The sequence below is a fragment of the Rhinoraja longicauda genome, chromosome 17 (genome assembly GCF_053455715.1).
Source record: "Rhinoraja longicauda isolate Sanriku21f chromosome 17, sRhiLon1.1, whole genome shotgun sequence".
Taxonomy (NCBI): Eukaryota; Metazoa; Chordata; class Chondrichthyes; order Rajiformes; family Arhynchobatidae; genus Rhinoraja; species Rhinoraja longicauda.
The window spans coordinates 13,458,451-13,477,146 of NC_135969.1; the positions used below are offsets into that span (position 1 = coordinate 13,458,451).

An 18,696-nucleotide genomic window follows, 5' to 3' on the forward strand; every position below is an offset into this window, starting at 1 on the left:
TTTCACTTCTCCATTTCATTCATGTCTAGCCCCACATCTGGTTTTGTAATTACAGTATTAATACATTATTTTTATATCTCATCTTACTTCAACTTTGTAATGACACAGGAAGAGGATATTTGGCCCATCAAGTCCATGTTGGCTCCAAGGGGAGCAATCCCATTAGTTTCATGACCTCTCTCCCTATTTCCCTCCAACTCTACAACTTATTATCTCTTGCACATGCCCCTCAACACACCTTTTGATTATTTTTTTACCTTCAATGTACACTACGAAATAATTCACAGCAGCCAGTTAACTTCAGGGTGCCTTTGGGATGTGAAAGGAATCTGTATGGTCATAGAGAGAATAAGCACACTTACCAGACAGAACCTGTGCTAAGATTGAGTCCGGATCTATAGAGAGCTGTGAGGTAGCAACCATTTTCTTCTGTCATCTGTAAGCAGTATATAGGTTGTATAAACTTTAACGTATGCATCTGATAACTAATTAATAATAGCAAGAAATACAATTAAATATTATCATACCAAAAAAAATCATGAGCTCAATGTTAACAGTCTCTATTTGATTGGCTTTTAGCAACCTTTGTCACCTTGCATTCTAATTTTCCTTCTCTAAACTTAAAATGTTCTATCTTTTCATTTACCATTTACCAGTCTTTGATGTGAATCCACCCACTGATTTCCTATCATACATCTTGGGTCTAATGTGCTGCTTCCATTCCTGGAGTCCTGGATGGCTTGACGATTACCAACAAATTGAGGTACCTCCAGCATCTTTTCCTGACTGGTGCTGTGTCTTTCAGTGTACCACCCATTGGACCAGAGCTTGTCATTTAGGTGCAATAAATATCTTTGAACCTCGTGGTGTGCTTGTGTTGCTACTTTTGATGTTACTAATGACACCATAGACATCTCTGCACTGACCCTCCACTTCTATAACTCTACTACCTTGATGCTATAATCACTTCCTTTGCAAATTTAACAATCATCACACACCACAATCCTAACCAACATGAGATCAGTAATTATAAATGCTGAGGCATCCTTGGGGTTATCCCTGGAGATCCCGTGGAAGATTTTTAACCAATAATATTATGCTACCCACTCTCTGGGGTATTTACTCTGTTGCGTACCTTTGTCTATTTGTGTCTGGATAGTAGTTTAGTTTGAAACCTCTTAAGCAGTTTCTTCTCCCTCGATGTCTCTATCAACTGTGGGGCTTCTCACCCTGAAGCATTGCCTTGCTTTTGTTTTACTTCACTTGGAAGGAAAATCTTATCTGAAACCTATTAATTTTTATTCTGTTTAGCTGATGACTGTCCTTCCAGTTTTCAAAGACCAGCTACCTGAATTTATAAACTTTTTGGTTTTTCCTGATGACTTGATTTAGTTTGATCAGGTGAAGGTTTTACATCTGCCAAAAACATTAAGACGTTGTCACCATTTTGTTAGTTTCTGAAAAGCTACTTTGCAAATATTGAATCTCTTTCTCTTCCTCCAGTGGTTTCATTGAATTCATCACTGTGAGTCCAGTCTGCCACTCTGTGAGCAACAGACTTCCTAGTGCATCTCAAGAGCTGACCTGACCAGCAATCTGCTTGGACAGCAGGACCTGCACACTTCAAAGTAGAACCACCTCCTGAATTCCCTCACCACCTGAGTCTTTGCTCCTTTACATAAAATCTCCATGGCTATCTACCTCAGAGGAGAATCTTGGAATATCTTATTTCGGACTTTACTGGCTTTATCTTGCACTAAGCGGATTCACGTTATTTCCTCATCATCTATTTGTACACTGTGAATGACTCGATTATAATCATGTATTGTCTTTCCGCTGACTAGCTAGCATCCAACAGAAGCTTTTCACTTCTGAAAGTGAAAGGGACACGTGACAATAAACTATATTCAAATTCAAAGTTGTGACTTATTGATGTCCTACCAATGCCACTTCCCTTGTTATCTGCAATGGATAGGAACATAGCCTCCCATGCATAACATATCATATCATATCATATCATATATATACAGCCGGAAACAGGCCTTTTCGGCCCTCCAAGTCCGTGCCGCCCAGCGATCCCCGTATATTAACACTATCCTACACCCACTAGGGACAAAAAAATTTTTTTTTTTACATTTACCCAGCCAATTAACCTACATACCTGTACGTCTTTGGAGTGTGGGAAGAAACCGAAGATCTCGGAGAAAACCCACGCAGGTCACGGGGAGAACGTACAAACTCTTTACAGTGCAGCACCCGTAGTCAGGATCGAACCTGAGTCTCCGGCGCTGCATTCGCTGTAAAGCAGCAACTCTACCGCTGCGCTACCGTGCCTAGGCTACCATGGCTAGGTCTAAATCCACCTCATGAGCTGACCTTGATGAGGAAAGCTGTTTCCATTACTGGATGTGTGGGCCTGTTGCTTGTTTGCATACCAGAATATGCCCTGTGCAAAACTCCCTCAACTTCTGACTCATCGTTCCTCTGGCTGTTGCAATCTGGCACCCACTCTTCAATATTTCTATTAAGAATCTTTTTTAGATTTCTATCAACAACGCCTGTTAATGTTCATAGTCTTGAGCCGTGTCCACAAATACATCATCAATAGTTTGTGATGTCAATTGATACATCAACGCTCCATATGCCTCTGATGCACAGCAACATGAATCATCAGCCCCCCCCCCCTTTCCTCACAGGAAGGTGTGTCTCTGTTCTATGTCCTCCCTACACCTTTATTGTATGAAGAAGGCTCCTAACCCAACATTTAGCCTGTTCATTCCCTCCCCAGGTGCTGTCTAACCTGCTGAGTTTCTCCAGCACTTTGTGTTTTGCTCAAGATTCCGTGGAATCCCAGGGAGCCGTGCGGCCCGTAGACTGGGGACCCTCCCAGAAGTTACAGCTCACCCACCAGAGACTGAGGACTCGCCCGCCCAGTGGACCCGACTCACCCACCAAAGACCCACGCCGCGGACCAGAACCCGCCCGGAAGGCTGGCAAGCAGACCAGCTGCGGGAGCAAGTGCACAGCCTCGACGGTTGGAGGCCCTGCAGCAGTCTGAGGAACGATGCCAGAGGCCGAGCACGTGTACCGGAGCGGCCTACAGCAGTGGGAAGCGGTGTAAGACACCATGGCTTTTCTTGGCCAGGCCAACCCTACAATGCCACTAAGGCATCGGGCCTTCGTGGTCAGATCAATATAGTGCCAAACTGGCGGCGCTGTATACTGTATTAGTGTGCTTCTGCTATACACTTGAACTGTATCTGAAATGCTTATCTAATATGTATCTATGTGCTTATGTATAGTGATACTTGTACTGAACTGCATACAAAAATTTATATCATTGTATATATGACAAATAAAGTACCATACCAGATTCCAGTACCTGCAGTTCCATGTGTCTCCAGTTTATTGATGTTGTTCACGTTAAGGATCAACTCCATTCAGGGTGAATATAAGCATCGCACGTGTCAATTTCCTGCAATCCTATCCATGAGTGCTTCTACTCAGAGAACTATTATGTCATCTTATTAGATCTCTTCCTCTCATAACATTCCCAAACTCAACACTAATCTTGTGTCTGGGATTCTTGAGTGTAGCTTAAAATACTGTACCATCACTCAGACGAGACTGGGCTATAGAACATAGAACATCCTTTACTGCAGGCAGCTAATGTAACCTGAGCAGAAGTGACTGGTATAAAAGTGTAGTCAGTTTGTTCTTCATATTGCATTTAGTTCTTAAAGACACATGCTTCTTTAAATTGTATATGAAACCTGGTGTGTGGAACCTTTAGCTCCAGTTGAGATTGGTGTGGAAATGAGTATTACGTGTAGAATAACATCATTCGGGGCCAGCCTGATAATAGGAAAATTAAGATTTGTAAACACCTTAAATTTAGAATGGAAACAGACCCTTTAGCACACGAGCCCAAATAGACCATCAATCACTTACTTACATGAAAACGTCATTAAAACCATAATTGGAAGTGATAAACTCCAGAGAGAATCACCTAAAATTGAAAAAAAAAATGCTTGGTGATCTAATTTCCAGGCAATTTGTGTGCAAATTGGCTCTACTCCACCACTGGAACAATATCCTTCCAAGGCTTGGAAAATGTTTTTTTTAAATGCAAGTATTTATTTAAAATGTAAATCACTGCAGTCATCAGAATTTGTAATAATTTTAATTCATCTTATGTTTATGTTCTTCCTACACTGCATCAACTTCCCTTTTTGTTGCAACGTTAACGTTCTCCTAACGGTCCAACGGCAACTGTGCGACGAAAATCATAATAGGGCATTTCAGCAACCGAATCTAATTAGCTTTCCCTTAAGGACGGTGATCCCTTATTTTTAATACATGCTTTCAGAGTGTGTATAGTGTGTTTGTGCACTGTTCTCATCTGGTTTGGTTCGTATAATACCTCCACATTTCGGGGATGAAAACGTTTTTTACTTGAATTTTGTTGATTTGTGGGAATTTCTGGACCCTCCGCACAGTGGCAGGATGCCGTTGTTTAGCAACAAGTCGCTTGAGATGGAGCAGAACAAATGAGTACACAACATAGTAAAATGAAAGTGCAATGAATAGTAAATAGGTAAAAAAGCACACACAAAGTAAAATCAGAACCCTGCCTATTATTTTGAGGAAAACAATGATATGTTATTTAAGTCAATCAAAAGCAATGTAAATCTAAATGGGAGATAATAAATTGCATTGCGTTTGAATGCAATGACCAGTGATACCAACCAGTTGGATGTGCAGCAGAAAAAAAAAAAAGCTGCGCTGTCAATTGTCGCGTGGAAGGCGGGTGGGCGGGCGGATTTCGTTGCGGCATTCCGGGGGTTGTAGTTCTGTCAACGCGTGAGTGGGAGGCGGGAGGAAGATAGCGGAATGCATTTCCCGGCGGGCAGCGCGGGCGGGAGGGTGCGGGCGGGCGCAGTGCCAGTTGCAGTCCTATCCGGCTCGGCGACGAGAGCTGTGAGTCCACGGCTGGAGCGGGGCGGGGTGCGACGGACTGGAGTGGACTGGAAGCACCAACAACCCCAAGAAAGAAAGAAAGAAAGAAAGAAAGAAAGAAAACACCACAGAAGTCTGTTGCATTGCACCCCCCAAAAAAAGAAAAACAGCTTGAAGAAAACAAACCTTTTAATTTCCTCTTTTTTTTACATGAGAAGTTTCAACCGAGACGTCGGCTGGTTCTTTATTTCTTCTGGGAGGTTGGAATCGGAATTAAAGAGAACTTATTTTCCAACGTATAACTAACAGGCAACAGCCCCCCACACACACACACAATAAATTAATCTTCTCCGAAGTGGCCATGGGTTGCACCATCAGCGCTGAGGACAAGGCGGCCGCCGAGCGCTCGAAAATGATTGATAAAAACCTGCGGGAGGACGGCGAGAAAGCAGCCCGGGAGGTGAAGCTGCTGTTGTTGGGTAAGTTGGTGCTGGGGTTTGGCTGGGGGGGGGGGGGGGGGAGAGAGAAACGCTAAGAGACTCTTTGCCAGCCTGCTTGTCCCCTTCAGTCGGTGCTCGTTGTGGAAACACAAGTTTGTCAATGGGTGTTACTCGGTGTGATTTCTTTTTTTAGAGCATGCAACGCTGTTTTATAACGGAATAAAGGAAGTTGTGTGGAGAGAGCAGGCCTCTCGCACTGTTCAACATCTTATTCTTAAACTCCCTTTTTCAACGAAGAGGTAATTTGAAACTGGGCATTTTATTTAACCACGTCTGTCCAAGTCGCTTCAAATGCTTGTAGGTGTTTTATCCAGGGCAGTGAGCACTCATGGGAGTTTTTAATGATAGGACCATTAACAATTCACTCAAACAACCCGACTCTTCCACTTCTTTTAAGATCGAATGAACTAATTTATCTTTGACATTTGGAAGCTGGATTTTCCACCGACGTGGTGACGATCACGATTTTCCTAACTGTCCCGTTTGGCTTATGGTAGTGTAAAATAATGTAAGAGTCTAGATTGCCATTTCAGTGCTTCCTATTGTTAATGTGGCGTGCATCCAGGAGGATGGCAGAACAAATAATATAGAATAGTATAGCACAGGAACAGCCAGCACATGATCCATGTCCCTCCAATGTGCCTATTTAAAACCTTGGTATGGGAAGGTCTGGGATAATTCTTTAAGGAAGATCGGAACTTTGTTTTAAACCCACAAGGAACACATTTTAGATCCTCTGAAGATATGTTAGAAATTGCAGCGCTTTCAACAGGAAGGAGGAGGGAGATATTTCAAGGGGACGAAATTGGATTGTTGATTGATGCATCTTGTTTATCTCAGCAACTTTGCTTGTTGCTTTAATAACAGACTTGACAAACTAAAAAGTGTTCAATTTCCATTGAAATGTAATTACGTCATAATAAAATCACTTTAAAAAGACAACAGATCAGAAGGAAATGCCTGTAAAAGAATGGGTCTCGTATTAACGCAAAGTGAAAACTTGGCAATTGTCAAAGCAGAGTTGTTCAATTAAAACTGCTTTCAAATATTCAACGTTTGTTTTCTGGTCAATTTGTCTAGTTTGCTTAAACTCTTCATTTTTCCCATTTCCCCTCATTTTTTAAAGCATTTTTTTAAAAAATCAGTGAGTGTATATGGTGTGTTTCCATTGACAGCAATCTTTTTTAAATTGGTTATTTGTTGTTTTGTGTAGAGCTAGGTGCTACTGAGGGTATTATAGATCTACCAAAGGAATACTATACATTATCTGTAATCGTCTTAGAGCTTTGGATTATATGCCAGGAATGGATCTTCGAAGATTAAGACTGAGTTTAATTAAACAAAAGAAAAATATGCTTTAGGTGTGGGTTCAGAGGTTGAGGTAACGTTTGTGGTGCTACAGTACGTTGTATAATTTCCTGTTGAGAATGTTTCTGATTGCATTTACATTCACTCATAACAAAAACCAAAATGAGAAAAAACGATACACTGGGACTTAATTAAAATGTCATCAGCATTGTACACAGATACTTGGTAATGTAGTGAATATAGCACTAGTTATCTTGACTGTCTTGATCTTCAATAAACTGATTAAAATACCCCTTGGGAATTTAGTTTAGTTCAGAGTACAGCATGGAAACAGGGCCTTAACTCATTCTGTCCATGCTGATTAGTTCACAAAATGCTGGAGTGACTCAGCAGGTCAGGCAGCATCTCGGGAGAGAAGGAATGGGTGACGTTTCGGGTCGAGACCCTTCTTCAGACTGATGTCAGGGGGGCGGGACAAAGGAAGGATATAGGTGGAGACAGGAAGGTAGTTCTATGTTATCCCACTTACGCATCCACTCCCTACACTATTAGGGCCATTTTAGAGAGGTTAATTAATCTATAAAGTGGCATGCCTTTGTGGAACAAAGCCAGAGCCCCCGGAAGAAACCCACGTGGTCACAAGAAGAACGTGCAAACACCACATGGACAACATCTGAGGTCAGGATTGAACCCGAGTTTCTGGCGCTGAGACTCAGTACCTCTACCAGCTGCGCCACTGTACCACAAGTACATTGTAAAAGTCCCAGGATATCCTGGACCAAGATGATCGGCCTGCAGCAGCTACAATCCTTCCAATTGTTCTGTATCTGGATGGATATGTGAATTGTACTGTATCTTTTAGAAGGTGAGTGCTTTAAATGATGTTTCAGCATAAAGGCTTCTGGTTTACAGACTTGCATTTTGCCCAAAGTAATAACACTAAATAACAAAACTCATAAAACATGTAAACAATGAACTGGGATTCATTTTCTGGAGAAGTAGAATTAATAGGCACAAAAGCGTATTGATCCTCTATAGTGTACTGTGGGCTGTTCATGTGAATTATAGAATCATAGGCTGTAGTTGCTGGAGGCCAATTGTATTGGTCTTGGTTTTCCTGGTACTTTATGTTTTCCTGGTACTTGAAGATGGGGAGGTTGAGAGAGTTAAGGAGAGCATTATTGAGCTTTATGCCTTGTAGCCAAAGGAAGGCAGCAGGTGATGGACGGATCACAACCAAGATTTAGTGGAGTGTGGAAATCTAGAAGGCTTGCACTGCTGGGAAAGGTTGCAGAGAAGAGGGTTCTGGCCAAGGGCATTGGTAATTTGGAATCAAATATAAAGGGCATTGTCGGAATAGGAGTCCACATTTGCCTCCAGGCCAAATTAGTCTGAGTTAGTTAGAGCAGAAACTATTAAAAACCACATTTATGTCGATGGATATGGGAGGCTGGTGAGTGTTTTCAGAATAGTCCTGCCTGAATATTACAAAAGGCATGATTGATAGTTCCACCAATATATTTTCTGAGGCAGGGCAGGAGCAAGGCTGGAAATAGGCAGACTTAGCGATTGCAAATTGAGTTTTGCCAAAAACAATTTATGGCTGTATGTTGTGTTCAAATATGCTTTTTAGGCTATTGAAAACTTCTGATCCAGTCTAACAAATCTGATATGCTTTGGGAGAGTGCTGTATGCCACCAAGCATACACTGAGTGTCTGATGTCTTGGGGTGGTATCAGAACAGTTTCCCATTAACTAATGAGAGGCCAAGGGTAAAGTTTTGAGCGATTCTGGTTATTAGCAGTTAAGAAAGGAAGCCATTGCAAGTGGCTGATTACAGTTTGATTACATAAGAACCTGATGAAACTAAACCAATTCTTCAATAAAGGAAAGGTATTATTTAAGGTAGATAGGTTGAGAAGAATGTAGTGTGAACCACAATTATGGTTCCTTGGTGTGATATTTGACTCTGCATTAAAGTTTGACAAGCAGGTTAACGCTGTGGACAAAGCAAGCTTCGTACCATAGCTAAAATCAAACCATTCCTCCAATTTGACGACATTGAAAAATCATTCACTCATTCATTTCCTCCCGCCGAGACTACTGCAACTCCCTATACACTGGGATCAGCCAATCATCCCTGTCCCGCCTGCAATTGGTCCAAAACGCCGCAGCGAGATTCCTGACGGGTACCCGTAAAAGGGACCACATCACCCCGATTCTGGCCTCTCTCCACTGGCTCCCAGTACGGTACAGAATCAACCAAGCTCCTATTCACATACAAAGCCCTAACTGGGCTTGCCACCACACCCCCATATCAAAAATCTTCTAACCCACCACTCTATCTCCAGGTCCCTCAAGTCGGCCGACTTGGGGCTACTCCCGCGGTCTAGGTTTAAGCTCAGGGGTGACCGCGCTTTTGCGGTTGCAGCTCCAAGACTGTGGAACAGCATCCCTCTCCCCATTAGAACTGCCCCCCTCCATCGACTCCTTTAAGTCCAGGCTCAAAACCTATTTCTACTCCCTAGCGTTTGAGGCCCTCTGAGGGGGCGCTGTGAACTGTTTATGTATGTGCTGTTATGTTTGTGTGCCATTGTATGTTCGTTCTTAGTACCTGAACTGATGTACAGCACTTCGGTCAATGTGGGTTGTTTTTAAATGTGCGATACAAATAAAATTGACTTGACTTGACTTGGTTTCAAACAATGGATTTGATGAGAGCATTTTCAGCAGATTGTAAGGATTTAAAGATAGAATTGGAAGCAAGATAGGCTCGGATATGAGGACTTTGGAACGGGAAGTTATAAATGGTTGTTGGTGAGGACAGATGTTTCAAGGATTAAGGATTAAAAAAATTATTTTGAGGTTATGATGATGGCAGATTTTAGTAGGTACAACATCTCGAGAGATTTTATTTCAGATTTTTTTTCCAGTTTTTAAAAATAGCATATTTTTTAAAGTAATTAAATTTGGTGACTTGCATCGTCTTCTCGAGGGTAATTAAGCTTGGGAAAATTTGTCTTTGTTGGTAACTCGCGTCTCAATGAATAAATAAATAAATCATCATCATTGGTCCAAAAACGCTCACCAAATCCACCCAAAACTTCATCCTCAATATTGATGGTCTCCCAGTATCCACCTCCCCTCACATTCGGAATCTTGGAATCATCTTTGATCAAACCCTCTCCTTCGACAAACACATCACAAAGACAGCCTTCTTCCACCTCAAAAACATTGCCCGTCTCCGTCCATCCCTCTCCTCCACAGCTACAGAAACCCTCATCCACGCCTTCATCACCTCCCGTCTGGACTACTGCAACAGCCTCCTCTATGGCACACCCTCAAAAATCATCAGTAAACTTCAATACATTCAAAACTCCGCTGCCCGTCTACTCACCCACACCCCGATCCGTGACCATATCACCCCCGTCCTTTACAAACTCCACTGGCTCCCCATCCCCCAGAGAATCCAGTACAAAATCCTCCTCATGACCTACAAAGCCCTCCATAACCTGGTCCCATCCTACCTGACCGACCTCCTCCACAGGCACACTCCCACCTGCACCCTCCGCTCTGCTGCTGCCAATCTCCTATCCCCCCCCCCATCCGGACCAAACTCAGATCCTGGGGGGACAGGGCTTTCTCCATCGCTGCTCCCACCCTATGGAACTCACTACCCCAAACCGTCAGAGACTCCTCCTCACTCACCACATTCAAAACATCACTGAAGTCTCACCTGTTCAGTACTGCCTTCAACCACTGAAGGTCACCTCACCTTCTGTCTCCTTTCTCTGTTCGTTTACTTATTTATCTATTTATTCACTTCCCTATGTTCTTTAAATCCCTGTAAAGCATCTTTGAGTATATGAAAAGCGCTATATAAATGTAATACATTATTATTATTATTATTATTATTATATTAAATCTATACCTATTATGAATTCAAAATTGTGCACAATTTAATTGGTGTTTGTGAGTAACTTGCAAATCCCATTCACAGTTCTTTACAATTTCTATTTACAACATGTTAATTTGATAAATGGATAAACTTAATTAGCTAAAGAGATGTAAGGGATTTATTTAATGAGGCTGTATATTCCTTTGTGGTTTGTTTCCAGTGCAGTTGGAAGCAGCCGATTATTCTCTTGTGTAGTTGAGTTTACATTTGTTGGTTCTCAAATTAATTTTCAAAGTAAAATTGGTACAGTAATTAAACATGTACACGAAATTTGAGGAATAGTTAATGGAAATTACTGCCATTTGTGTTATAGTGCTGTGAATCCACCTGGGGATCTAAATTGCAATTTAGACCAACTGAGATTGGCAAATTGAGGGAAATCGTACTATCCAATGAAAGCCAAGTGCCAGTGATGCTGAAAATCTAAATGATACAAAACACTAGAAGTGCTCAGCAAATCATGCAGCGTCAATAGTTTGTGAAACATGAATTAGCTCATTTGAGCTATAGTTGTCTAGTCTCAACTTCAGTTTCTTCATTTTCACACCCAACTTTGCTAAAGTGAAGTTTGATAGTATGAATATAGAACTTCAAAATACTTGTTTGAGCTATGTATGATTTGTGACTTTTCTTGTATCAAAATCATTTCAGCTCCACAACTAAGGATAGAACCTGAACAGTTCAAATGGAACATAGATTGTTAAAATTCTTTATCCAGTAGAAAGAGCAAATATCAATATTATTCTGACATTTTATTCACATTTGTTTGAATTAGTCAGACAGCATGAAACAGGCCCTCGTCCATGCTGATCAAGATGCCTCATCTAAGCTAGTCCATTTGGTGCATATCCCTCCAAACCCTTCCTATGCATGTATTTTGTCTGCCGCTCTTTTTGTATACTCACCTGAGTGAGAAAGTTGCCCCTTTGCATTTGTATTAAATCTTTTCTATTTTCGGCATAAACCTATGCCCATTATACACCTCTATAATATCACCCCTTGGCTTTCTGCACTCCAAAGAATAAAGTCCTAGCTTGCCCAACCTCACCCTATAGTTCAAGCCCTCGTCATGGCAAGATCCTCAAAAGTTTCTCTGCAATCTTTTCAGCTTAATATAATCTTTCATATAACAGGATGACCAAAACTGAACACATTAGCATTTTGTGCAATTATAACAAAACGTCCCAACTTTTATAATCAACTTGCTGACTGAGGGCCAGCATGCAAAAGCATTAATCACTGTCCTATTTAGCTGAGACATCACTTTGACGGAACAATGTACTGTACTCATAGACTCCTCTGCTGTACAACACTCCCTGAGGCCATGCCATTCGTTGTGAAAGTCCTGGTTTGACTTAAAGTATATTTTGAAATTTAAAAAAAAGACTTCCCAAAATCAACACATCACACTTACCTGATTTAAACTCCCATTTGTCATTCCTAGGTAGTATTGATAGAGATGGCAAAAGGCAATCAGCCCAGAATAGACTTCCAAACTGAAATCATCACCAATCTTCTATTGAGAAGAAAATTGCTTGGCTGGGTGTGCAAAAATGGGGATAATGAAAAGTATATGACTCCCTAAATAATTCTTAACCAATTTGTGAGTTTAATGTGTATTAAATGTGTTCAATGTGCCCATGCAAAAGCAGTTATCTTTAAATTCTTGCTCCTTCCTTTGGTTTGGTAAACAATTTAATAGTGGTAAAGGCATAAAGATCAATTTCAGTCCAACTAATTTGTAAGACAAGTACTGCTTTTGATGGACTTTGCACAGTTCTTGGTTTGGAGCAACCCCACCCACCCATTGCCTCCCAAAAGCAAGAGTACAGTAAATGAATTGTTCTGACATCTTGCTCAGTGTGTGAGGAGAATTCTGTGAGAGGAACCGCTGTTCAATGAGCTGTGGCTCCTTTTTCAGTGATCTTCGTGGTTGGCTTCATGAAAGCTAAGTTACAAATATCAAACGAGGAATATGCACAGCTTTTAAAGAGGAAATATGGAAGGTTGGGACTTTTTCGTAATCCCTTCAGCAAACAACTGCAGGTGGCAAGGGAGTGTATAGTCTATTTAAAATGTGTCTGATTGCATGCACCGTGAGGTTCCTGACTTCCTGGAATGATCGAAGGTAGACACAAAATGCTGGAGTAACTCAGCGGGACAGGCAGCATCTCTGGAGAAGGGATGAGTGACGTTTCGAGTCGAAACCCTTCTCTCCAGGGATGCTGCCTGCCCCGCGAGTTACCCCCAGCATTTTGTGTCTACCTTCGATTGAAACCAGCTTCTGCAGTTCTTTCCTACAATTCCTCGAATAATTTATGTGAAGCAAGCAGTTAGCAGGAGGAGGATACTGAATTAAAAAACGATAAAATTGGAAGTGGTGTCATCAGCAAAATGTAATTGAATTTAATTAAAGCTGAAACCTTTGGTTTGAACATTGAGCAATAATTCTGAGATTGCATGTGTGAAAGAATTGAAGTAGCACGTGGAGTTGAAATGACCACATTGCTGAAGCACAAGTAGATAAATGACTATGTGCAGAAATTGATTTCCCTAGTTCATTGTCAGCAATGCTTTTTCGGCTGAACTTTTTATTGTTTCATCAGCACCTGCCAGTCAGGCAAGCACCCAATAAATAATGATCTGCATAATAACGGTTTTATCAGTGTAGGAATGCAGATGTTAATGCTTATTTTAGCTGTAAAGGTGAAATACGAGGAATTCAAATTGATAAAACAAATTTAGCCCACCCTCCCTGGGTTGTTTGTGGGAGCTGATTTCCACATTTTGTACAGATTGATGACACTTAGTTCTTTAATCCTTTTGTAAGCTTTGCAACATCCTGAAGTGGATATGAAAGCTGGTCTATAATGCAAGTCTTTCTGTAGTCAGGGAAGTGCCCATGACAATGTACAATTTTATCTATGTAATCGATTGAGTGCAGATTATAATACTGCCCCTAAATATTGCTGATGTTCATTTGTTAGTGTTATCTTAATGAATTAATTGTCATTTACCATATAATATCAAATTTGTGTGATTTTAAAAAAAAAGATTACTATTTCTATTTTGTATAATAAAACATTAAGTGTTCATGCTTAATGTCATTTGCTTTCATGGACAAGGGAACAAAGTGCTTTTACTGAAATTAAAATGGGCCGGTTCAGTTTTTAGTAAATGATTGAGGAGGAATGGCGTTTGATTTGTTGGTAGCATACTGTCGGAGTGGTGGTGGGAGCAAATCAATGGTCCATAAGATATACCAGGGTAGCAAATTGGCTCCTAATTGCTGAGCTTGCCTGGAATTGAGAATGAGTGTTGGGGTGTGGACAATTTTTGTTTTATTTGGTCATTTCCATGGCTAAAGTATTTCATGGCTAGTCCCAAGTGAAGAATGTTGAATCGGACACTGTTATCAGGGCAACCACGCTGTCCTTGCAATAATAATGTGCCTTGGTGGGTGAGAATAGAAATGGATTTTTGCTATTTCACAAATTGCCTAATTATTTACAATCCAGTTAATTGGCACCACACTTGTGACATTTAATTGCCGAAAGATACATTTTACTGCTGGTAGCCTGAGGAGAAACAATTAGACCCCAAATTCCAGCCACTCTGATGGGAGTTTGGTGTTTTTATACGGTCTATCCTTGGCTTCTGCAGCTGTGTAGCACTGCCTCTGTGCCTCTTGCACAGACTGTGAATAGTGCCATAAAAACATGACTAATTGTTAACGTAAATAATGAACACTGGTGTGCATATGACAGTTTGTTAATGCAAACCGACTAATAATATAATTGACGGTTTTGTTTCTGCTTGTGCTTTATCTCCTCCCATGGCAATTGCAGCACCTCTGCTCCTTTATTTGATCCATAGAAAATGTTCAACCAATGAAGTTATTTTCCAAGGACCCAATTCAATATGTATTGCTTTCCAAATTCTTTTCATTTAAATTGATGTACTCACTTTTATCTACACTCTTCCAGAATTGTGAAGTTCACCTGTTGAATGCTGAAGGAGTGAATTGGAAACTGGGCTATAGTGCAGATTTATGTTATCAGCCGCAGTCAAAGTTCACAAATCTGCTGGAATAAGGGTTTTTAGCATTTAATCATCTTTTTTTCAGTATGAATCCTTTGTGAAATGAGTGACTTCCACTGAGGTGATAATGTGAGTTGTGTCAAAGTTTAAGTCATCAATGGCTTCATTTATTGTCTTAATCCTCTAAATTATAAACACCCCACCCACAGGAAATATCTCTAGCAAATACAGGAAACAACTATCAACACTATTTGTCCTGAGAACTTGTATGTAGTGGATTCTGTCCAAAAAGAACCCAGAAGTAAAAGTATTCAGAATCGGCCATTGAACTGCAAAAGGTTGTTGCTAAAAAAAGAATGGAAAAAAATAATATTTTCTCTGCTTTTTCTTCTTGCGCTCTCTCACCCACCTCTGGACCTATTCCCCCTCAAAGCTGAATCTGCAGAAGCCACATTGTTCTGCAGGGTAAAAACTTTAGTCTGTTAACTTGATTTGTATTGAATTGATGGATAGTCCCTATGACGCATTGTTTCAGTGGATCTTAATCAAGTGCAAGAGAATCTTGTCATGGTTTCCAATCAGTCATTGTGTCAGAGCATGCAATTAAAGGCAATCCATTGCGTTGCATCAAATATTCCAAAGTACATCACACCAAAGCTGTCAAATTGATGACCAAAAGCTCGATAAAATGTTTTTTGAGGAGTTCCTTGAAGGAAAGGGTGTGAAATGTTTGAGCAGTGGAATCCTACATTCGGATCAACGGTGAGGCAATGAAATCTATTGTTGACTGCGGTCAGATTTAGAGCATGTATTGAAGACACGAGGGTGGCCGGTGGGGAGGCTCATGGAAGGATTTGAAAGAAAGAATGACTATTTTAAAATTATGGGGGTAGAACAGGAAGCACTTGGTAAATGGGGAACAATTACTTAACTTTGAATAATCTCATGTTTCCACAGAGTAGAATGTGGGAGATTAGCCAGAGTGGTGTTGGAATAAGTGAAGTCTGGAGGCAAGAGGCCTAGATGTGTGTTTCAACAATTGCTGAACTGAGGTCGAGTAACAATTTTGAGGAAGCCGAGATGGTATGTGGGTAAAATCTTTGAATCACTTCCAAAGCAAAGAGGTTGGTAGCTAGGACATGGACATACCAGTGTAGTGAAAATGATAGATTTGATCTTCCAGTAGTTTAGCATAAATCTCTACCTGTCTAAGAGATCAGACAAACATTTTGACAATAGATACAAAGTGCTGGAGTAACTCAGCAGGTCAGGCAGCATCTCTGGAGAAAAAGGATGGGTGACTTTTCAGGTTCGAAACTTCCTGACCAAAAACATCGCCCATCCTTTTTTTTGCCCGAGATGCTGCCTGATCTGCTGAGTTACTCCAGCACTTTGTGTCTATCTTTGGTATAAGCCAGCATCTGCAGTTCCTTTCTGACAACTCTGGGATGGTGCAGATCCACATTGTAAGTCAACCTCTGCCCCAAGCTTTATCCTTCCTCCTTCTCCCATGTTATCTTCTTCAGCTCTGTAGGGGCAGTAATTAAGTCCAGTTCAACATCTCTTGTTACTCCATTTTCTACAGTTTCACTTTTCAGTTGCTTCCGGGGCTCTTTGCTGCTTCATTCTGCACTTCCTTTGAATTACTTCAAGTACAATAAGCTGTGGTGCGGCTGCCAGAAGTGCTTTGATGCAATCAATCTCTCGTTTTCCTGTCGTAGTGCTTGACCTGAAATTTAATTGATAGTTGAAAAAAAAAAATCAGCATCCAGATGTGGATATTGAATCTTAACTTCAATACCGGAGATGTGGTGACAGTGTGATACTTATTGCCTATAAAAAGATTTTTGTATTTAAGGGACTGTTGGTGCCTTGGATTACTAGAGGAAAATGATGTTGGTGTGGCCATTTTGATAGGTGGAGTTAGCATGGGAGATTAAATAGCCCACCAATCTTTCCTATAAGATGAAAGGGGGAACGTTTAATGGAAATGTGGTGGGGTCTGGATCACATTGCCAGGGTTAGTGGTGGAGACAGATACAATAGCAGTATGAAGCTTTTAGATAGGCACATAGAAGTGCAAGGAATAAAGGGATATGGATCATGTACTGGCAGATGAGATCAATGTAACTTGGTATCATGTTCGGCACAAACATTGTGGGCCAAGTTAACAGTTCTTGTGCTAACTGCTTTTATTATGTGATTGTCTGTTGGAATTGTTATGGTCCGTTATGTAGGAACTGCAGGATTTTGACTCCGTGACAATGGTAGAATTGTGCACCTGAGTGGGGAAACAGATCCACCTATTGCTCTTGCATGTTTTAAATGTTTCCCGGATATAGATGGATGAGTGGCTGAAGTAAATTCTGGAAAATATTGAACGTTTTGAATACTGCAGATTTCATTTATCGAGATGAATGCAGAGATTTGCACCAGGTTCCTAACCTACCTAGTAAGCAGAGCTTTGGAGATTCAAAATCCAAGCTCTCGCTATGGATTGCCTGTTCTCTTGTTCGGTTTAGTTTATTGTCATGTGCACCGATGTACAGTGTTTCTTGGAGTGCAATATCAAGCACACGTTAAACAAACACGGGTACAGGCATCTTCGTTCTGACATCGGAACGTAGACCATCATCCTCAACCTCGAGGGATAGCCATGACAACAACATGTCAGATAGAAATTGGTGATTGAACGATTCAGAGATTTCAAAGGGGAATTGGAAGGCCACTGCAGAGGAAATGGACTGAATAGTTTGTCGTGTGAAGAGCTGGTGTAGACTTGATGGAATGGCCCATGCTTATAAAAACTAAAGGTGTTTAAAGCACTTATTATAATATCAGCTTGCTTTGTCAGCATCGGCAATTGATTTGTATCTGGAAGTGTTGAAGCAGCTGCAAATCTTCAGTTCCGGCACTATTGTCTTAAAGTACAATGTTAACCATTTCCCTTTCTACCATTGTTGCCAGATGTTGCAGAGTATTTCCAGCATATGCAATCTTCTTAAATTAAATTTGTGTTCATTTTGGCTGGCTCTCCCTTTTTGAGCAACGTCTCCGTTTTAGTGCAGCTTGACTAATGGGGCCAGTTTTCCATTGTATTTTGAATACTGCCCTTTCACTGCGAGCACTGTGGCACGCTTCCAGCTGAAGGAAATGAGAAGAAACTGGTCCTTTCCAATGCTAATTATACAAAGTGAAATTAGATTCTGGGCAGTGGATTTACTACAAGTAACATAAGTTAGCAATTATGACCATTGCTCAACGACCTACAAAGGTGAATGATGTAGTTATGGGAAAGCTCTTCTTCCCCTCCCCTTCCCAGTTCTCCCTCTATCTTCCTGTCTCCACCTATATCCTTCCTTTGTCCCGCACCCTGACATCAGTCTGAAGAAGGGTCTCGACCGGAAACGTCACCCATTCCTTCTCTCCGGAGATGCTGCCTGACCTGCTGAGTTACTCCAGCATTTTGTGAATAAATACCTTCGATTTGTACCAGCATCTGCAGTTATTTTCCTCCACTAGCTATGGGAAAGTGTGTGTGACTGCTGGTGGAGACATTCTGCAGAAGTTGTATTGTCAATGGTGAAGATGAATTTAATGCTGCTGACACAGACTTGAACTGCCTGGACATCTTTCCACCCAAATAGAAGCAATCTTTGTAAAGAGAAAGCTGTGCTCCAAAAATTGTTTACTTCTGCTTGTCTCATTGGCTTTGTAGTAATGCAAAATCTGGAAGTATTTTAGATTCATTTAAATAATGTATCCTGCCTTTTTACAGGAGGAGGAGGGGAGGAGAGGAGAGATGCAAATTTGGTGTTGCTGTAATTAAACGGCTGATGAGCATTTTGAACGGTAGCTTGATTAAGAAAAGACTATGCTGGTTGTGGGAGGAGGGATCTGATCTCATGAGCGCTCGCTGGATTGCAGAGA

The 18,696-nt window shown here is 41.1% G+C and overlaps 1 protein-coding gene across 1 annotated transcript in view; it reads left to right on the forward strand.

Annotated features, from left to right (window-relative positions):
- Positions 1–4,955: 4,955 nt before the first annotated feature.
- Positions 4,956–18,696, forward strand: part of LOC144601770 (guanine nucleotide-binding protein G(i) subunit alpha-2) — a 207,272-nt gene continuing 193,531 nt past the window's right edge. Inside the window, exon 1 of the mRNA XM_078414165.1 lies at positions 4,956–5,438. Within this exon, the coding sequence (XP_078270291.1) occupies positions 5,321–5,438 (118 nt within the window). The 5' untranslated portion in view covers positions 4,956–5,320. The remainder of the gene's footprint in view (positions 5,439–18,696) is intronic.